Source organism: Oncorhynchus keta, chromosome 34 (assembly GCF_023373465.1).
Source record: "Oncorhynchus keta strain PuntledgeMale-10-30-2019 chromosome 34, Oket_V2, whole genome shotgun sequence".
In the NCBI taxonomy this organism is placed as follows: Eukaryota; Metazoa; Chordata; class Actinopteri; order Salmoniformes; family Salmonidae; genus Oncorhynchus; species Oncorhynchus keta.
In genome coordinates, this window is record NC_068454.1 from 36,790,609 (window position 1) to 36,797,330 (window position 6,722).

Sequence of the window (6,722 nt, forward strand, 5' to 3'; positions counted from 1 at the left end):
TGATTTCTTGCATGTGATGTGATAACTTCAGACATTCTCCCTGGCTGAGCAATTCATTTCCATCCATGACATGCACCTGGATTTGCTTCCCTGAGATGCAATTGACTATAAAATGGATTTGCATTCCTATCTCTATTCAGTTTAAATCCCCAATTAGGTGTCCAAAAATCCCAATCTGGTTTCATTCATTCCAGATTATTTTTCAACAACACCCCTCATTTGCCTAATCAATTCATCTGAATCAAATGTCAATAGCCCACTATTCCAAGTGTTGTGTCAAGATATTGGCAGAAGACATGAGGTGATTAATACAACAATGATACAGTTGATGTTTCCTCAGGCCATGGTTCCAGATGTGGACCACATTACCCAACCAATCTCAACTCATCTGGGTTTGTTTACCAATAACATTTACATTGAAAACAACAGGACTGAACTTCAGGAAGACAGCAGTTAGGATGAAATGATATATTGGAAATCCACATATTTGAGAGTGGAGAGTGGCAACACACTCTCTAGCTATAAATTGAATGTGTATTAGATGTTCACGTCTTCTTGTGTATTCTTCTTTGATCAACTATGCATGTGGTATGTTTATTCCATCCTCAGTGTACTCTAACCTTAATGAGGTTACAGGGTATATCCTGTTAGTTCCCTGGAGATTGAGCACCACTCTATATAGCAGCACTCCTGGCACTGCTTCCTTATAACAGATGCAATAAATATTTAAGCACACTACCAATAAAGATAAGGGATTGGATTTATTGTGTATTCCTTTGACTCAAATATATAATTAACAAATAAATTGCATTTCAAATAGATTATAGATTTCAAATTCCCACACAGTGAAAGCAATGTGAATACTATTTGAAAATGTAATGTAAACATAGGTGATTCATTTATAGACTTATTATAATTGGAGAAGGAAATAAAGGCCAAATAGAATTTGGCTCTTGTGTACACCAGCCATACACTCGAAAAAATGCTGGGTTAAAAACCGAGTCAGATCAGAAAACTGGAGGCGTGGCTTAGTAGGGGCGTGGATTTTATATAGCTATTTTTGGCCACCCACGAGAGTATATGTTGTAAATGAGAACTTGATCTCAACTAGCCTACCTGGTTAAATAAAGGTTAAATAAAATTAAAATACAAAAAAAATGTAATTCTGGTTAATCTGTTCTGTTGTATTGTATATCTTCAGGTTGAGTAGTGACACTTGTAGCTTAATAAATTAAGTTGTTCAAGTGCTGATGCATATCCCAATGTTGGGATAGTTAAATACTGTTATTAATTTCATATTCAAAAAATATTAAAGGAATGTCTATATTATAAGTTTACCAAATATAACATGATGAACAGGAATGACATTTACTCTCATGAAAGCCATGCCTCTTGAAAATAACCTACGGATTACATTAAAAACACATCTGCTGAGTCAACCCAGCATGGAAGTGAATAGTCCCTGTATCCAAGAAAGCGAAGGTAACCTGCCTAATTGACTACCGCCCCGTAGCACTCACGTTGGTAGTCATGAAGTGATTTGAAAGGCCGGTCATGGCTCACATCAACCACATCATCCCAGAAATCCTAGACCCACTTCAATTCACATACCGCCCCAACAGATCCACAGATTGTGCAATCTCAATTGCACTCCACACTGCCCTTTCCCACCTGGACAAAAGGAAAACCTATGTGAGAATGCTGTTCAATGACTACATCTCAGCGTTCAACACCATAGTGCCCACAAAGCTCATCACTAAACTAAGGACTCTGGGACTAAACACCTCCCTATGCAGATGGATCCTGGATGTCCTGACAGGCCACCCCCAGATGATAAGGGTAGGCAACAACACATCTGCCACTCTGATCCTCAATACTTTGGCCCCTCAGGAGTGCATGACTCTAACACCATCATTAAGTTTGCTGACGACACAACAGTAGGCCTGATCACCGACAATGATGAGACAGCCTATAGGGAGGATGTCAGAGACCTGGCAGTGTGGTGCAAGGACAACAACCTCTCCCTCAACGTGAGCAAGACAAAGGAGCTGATCGTGGACTACAGGAAAAGGAGGGCAGAACTCGCCCACATTCACATATATGTGGCTGTAGTGGAGCGAGTCGAGAGTTTCAAGTTTCTTGGGGTCCACATCACCAGCAAACTATCACGGTCCAAACACACCAAGACAGTCGTGAAGATGGCACGACAACACCTTTCCCCCTCAGGAGACTGAAAAGATTAGGCATGGGTCCCCAGATCCTCAGAACTTTCGACAGCTGTACCATCGAGAGCATCTTGACCGGTTGCATCACCGGCTGGTATGGTAACTGTTCGGCATCCAACCGTAAGGTGCTAAAGAGGGTAGTGCGTATGGCCCTATACATGACTGGGGCAAAGCTTCCTGCCATCCTGAACCTATATACTGGGAGGTGTCAGAGGAAGGCCCAAAAAATTGTTAAAGACTCCAGTCACCCAAGTCATAGACTGTTCTCTCTGTTACCGCTTGGCAAGTGGTACCGTGTGCCCAGTCTAGGTCCAAAAGGCTCCTTAACAGCTTCTACCTCCAAGCCATAAGACTGCTGAACTATTAATCAAATGGCCACCCGGACTATTTACATTGACCCCCCTTTGTTTAACACTGCTACTACTCTCTGTTTATTATCTATGCATAGCCACTATACCTACTTGTACAAATGACCTCAACTAAACTGTACCCCTGCACATTGACTCGGTACCGGTACCCCCTGTATATAGCCTTTTTATTTTAATTTTATGGTATTACTTTTAATTGTTTTATTTTATTTAGTAAATATTTTCTCAACTCTATTTCTTGAACTGCACTGTCAGTTAAGGGCTTGTAAGTAAGCCTTTGACAGTAAGGTCTACAACTGTTGTATTCTGTGCATGTGACTCGTAAAATTGGATTTGATTTGAAAAGTGTCAGTGCTCAACCTTAACAGGTGATGACAAGAAAACAGAACAGATTAATCGGAATGACATTTGCCCTCACAGGTGGCCAAAAATAACTATCTAAAAACCACACCCCTACTAAGTCACGCCTCCAGTCTTCTGGTCTGACGCGGTGGATCATAGCATCAACAACCCAACCTTTCTCTTTTAAAGAAAACAATGGGTTGTTTGTTACCCAACTGGCTGGGTCAAAATAACCCAACATGTGTTCTGTCCAATATTTACCCACATTGGGATGTTTTTAACCCAGCATTTTTTTAATAGTGTATAATAACAGAGAACACTGTAACAGGAAATTAGCTTAGAAAGGAAAACATACCTTTTCAATGTAATATATTCCTAAGGGAAAGAAAAGGCCTACGGAGATTTGCAAATTCCCAACTTGGATTTGTTTAAAGATCGAAATCTAAATACAAAGTGTTTATGAAAATGGTAGATCTGCTTCTAATAAATCCTGTTCCAGAGGCTGTGGGGATGGTTGGCCCCCTTTCCTGTTTGTTTTTGGGGTAATTAGGATCAGATTATTTTTTCAAATCATTAAAGTTACCTCTTTTTTCCTGTGCAAGTTATACTTTTAGTGCAAGACTTTACTCAGGTTTTCCACTGAGGGCAATTTACAGTCAACAGAAGTTGGCACTTTGAGTAATTGCTGCTTGGAAATAGCCAACTGAAACAACAAGCAGAAATGTTACACTGAAGTAGAATATAAAATAAGTCACATCTGGTAAAATAATGGTCAGGCTGGCTCTCAAAGGTAAAATAGCAGCTCTTGTTGATTTCTGTTTACAGGTAACTGTGAGTTTAGGATGTACTGCATTATAATCATACAGTTGATGATTCTGTGGGCTCCTCTGGTGGAGGGATGTCTGAAGGACCGACGTCTGCCACAGTCACCGACTCAGTTGCAGAGATGGACTGGCTGATCTCCCGCAGATAACTCTTTGTGATGTCCAGACACGAGCGCTTCAGGAGCTGGCGAACCTTCTTGCCCACCAACATGTAGAGGAGAGGGTTGACACAGCTGTTGAAAAAGGCTAAGCTAGTAGCAAGAGGAAAACCTGTCTTCAGAACAGTATGTAGAAACATTGAAGAGTGCATGGACAGCTCCATTAAACTAAAAGTATGGAACGGTGCCCAGCAAAAAAAGAAGGCCAGAATGACAGCGGAAACTGTTTTAGAGAAGCTGGATAGGCGCACAGAATCTTCAGACTGGTGGACTTTGATTGCCAGGAGAATTCCAGTCACGCAGATGGCACTGAAGGGCAGTAAGAAGCCCACTGCTGTACGCACTGCCACCAGCGTGATATGTCTCACAGCAGCTGTATGTCCATCATGGACATTGAAGTTGTTGAAGCACACCACCCTGCCATATATGCGCATAGTGTCACGGAATATCAGAGTAGGGTGGCTCAGTAGAGCAGACACCCCCCACACACAGCCACACACGATCCAGGCTCGCCGTATAGTGCGACACCTCTGAGACCAGCTAAGGTGGACCAATGAGACATACCTGTCGAGACTGAGAATCATGAGGAAGAGCACACTGGCGTACATGTTCATCACAGACACAAACGAGTTGAGTTTACACATGACCAGCCCAAAGGACCAGTGGAAGTCTCGAAGAACGTAGTCGATGGAGAAGGGCAAAAAGAGCACAAAGACAAAATCTGCGATAGCCATGTTCAGCAGCCATATACTGTTCACTGTCCGTTTGCTTTTAAATGCCGTGACCCATATGACTATTCCATTTCCAGTGACACCGAGCACGAAGGAAATACTATATATGATAACTGATAGGATGTGCATAGCCTCCTTCTGAGAGTATCCACCTTTTTCTTTTTCCAAGTCTCCATACTCCAGATAATCATAGGTGTAATTGTCATAGTCTTCCGAGGATTCTTCCATAACTGCAGCGCTACTACCTTTGTAAGCAGAGGTCCTGTAAGAAAGAAAAAGAAATAAGATGCACTCCTTCAACATGTGTTATTTGTTTTGTCCGTTAAAATGTAAGTTACATTAAATTGCTCTTGTACTTCTGTAGTCGCGCTGTAATTACTCACGTTGATAACATGTTAACGCAATGTTTTTAATTATCGAGGTACAATACAACATGCAGATGTGCAAAAGAGATATTGTTGTCATTAGTAGCCCATTATGTTTTTACATCGTGGCTTCTCACCTGGTACTGCAAATGTCCCTGCACTTGTTTTTTTTACCCAAAATGTGCTTTTGTTAGTGTCCTGGTCACAGTTCTTCCAGTTGTTTGAAAAGTGAGATTTAATTACAGCTGGGTCCTTATCCTGGAAGAGTGTCATCATTAGTGAGCCGACATGAAAAAGAGGGTAGGTGGAGTGCCCACACCCTTCACACACACAAACGCGCGCGCGCGCACACACACGCACACACACACACACACACGGTGTTAAATTGTTAAATCATGACTAGATCCTGCTTATCTGTTTCTTCCGGGCCTCAAAGTAAACTTACGTGACCCTTAAACACAATATTTTCTTCAGTACAAACGGACCTCCAACCCACAAAATTGCAGACAACACAGTCTCTTCAGTCTAACTTTGGCCTTAAAGGTCTATGGTCAGATAAACTGAAGGCAACAGTAGTAAAACTCAAAAGCTCAAACACAATGACAACAGAATTGAACTGTAGGCATAATTAAAATGTGTTTTGTTTTAAAATAATTTGCCACATGATACAATACTTGAGTTATGAAACTACTATTAACATATACGTTCGTGATGTATGTTCTATATACATATAACTATTTAATAAGTAGTGTTAAGGTCAGTCTGAATGATCAGAAAAAAATTCATCTGATATTTTGCGATTGCTATCCATTTTCTTATACGTTATCCAACACCCATGAAAGCCTTCTAGTCGACATACCTCCCAGTCGCTACTCTATGTCCCGCCAACAGTCTCGGAGTCGAAATCACCCAAACGAAAACTTTCAGAGTTAAAGCAGCATAAAAGAGTTAGGCTACCTCTATGGTAACCCTCACTATTTTACAAATGTCTCACTGAGTGATACGTTTTCATGAAATTCCAAACTCCATCCCGATGTTATTACTGGGGTTGGAGTATCGTTTATGTTCGAGTATCCTCGTTAGAGTCTGTGCGTAAACCCGTTACACCTTAATAAATACTGGAGAGTTGGGTCGGTGTCCAAGTGGGCGCGTCCACTGACGCATCACTTGCACTGTATAGGAATGAGGAAAACTTGGGGTCCTGGCATGGGGAGGAAAGGAATGCCTTGTTTAAGAGAATAATCGCTAAATTACTTATATTAAACATACCATTACTTATAGAATAGGTCAGGACAGATTTCTGACTGCCTGACCACTGGCAATTCAATCTCAGAAGTTCCAAGCGCCAGTAAGCCTATAGTAAGCATGATTTACTGCAGTGTATGATATTTAAAAATAACATCTGAAAAATATACAGAGCAAGTCTAAATCAGTAACACAAAATGTCATTTTTAGAGTAACCCTGGTCTTCAGGAATCCATTATATTGCATTAATCTATTGTTTTTACAATCTCTGCGCATATATGATTATCATATTGTGCAGATATTAGATTTGATGTCAAGTATAAGTTAGAAAATGTAAATCCTCAGCATACCAAAAAAACCTGCAAATGAAATCCCTCAAAGAAGTAATTCATGTGAAAAACTGCTTACTTTTACCACTCTTTGCCTCTTAAAATAACAAAACAGGCTCTGCCAAGCGACCCTAG

At 40.8% G+C, this 6,722-nt stretch overlaps 1 protein-coding gene across 1 annotated transcript; it reads right to left on the reverse strand.

Annotated features, from left to right (window-relative positions):
• Positions 1–742: 742 nt before the first annotated feature.
• cmklr2 (chemerin chemokine-like receptor 2) lies at positions 743–6,098 on the reverse strand. The gene is made up of 3 exons (XM_035749997.2): positions 5,873–6,098; positions 5,151–5,271; positions 743–4,910 (listed from the first exon to the last, which is right to left on the reverse strand). The coding sequence occupies exon 3, from the start codon at positions 4,874–4,876 to the stop codon at positions 3,794–3,796; it is 1,083 nt and encodes a 360-aa protein (XP_035605890.1). The 5' UTR covers positions 4,877–4,910; positions 5,151–5,271; positions 5,873–6,098; the 3' UTR covers positions 743–3,793.
• Between the last annotated feature and the right edge of the window lie 624 nt (positions 6,099–6,722).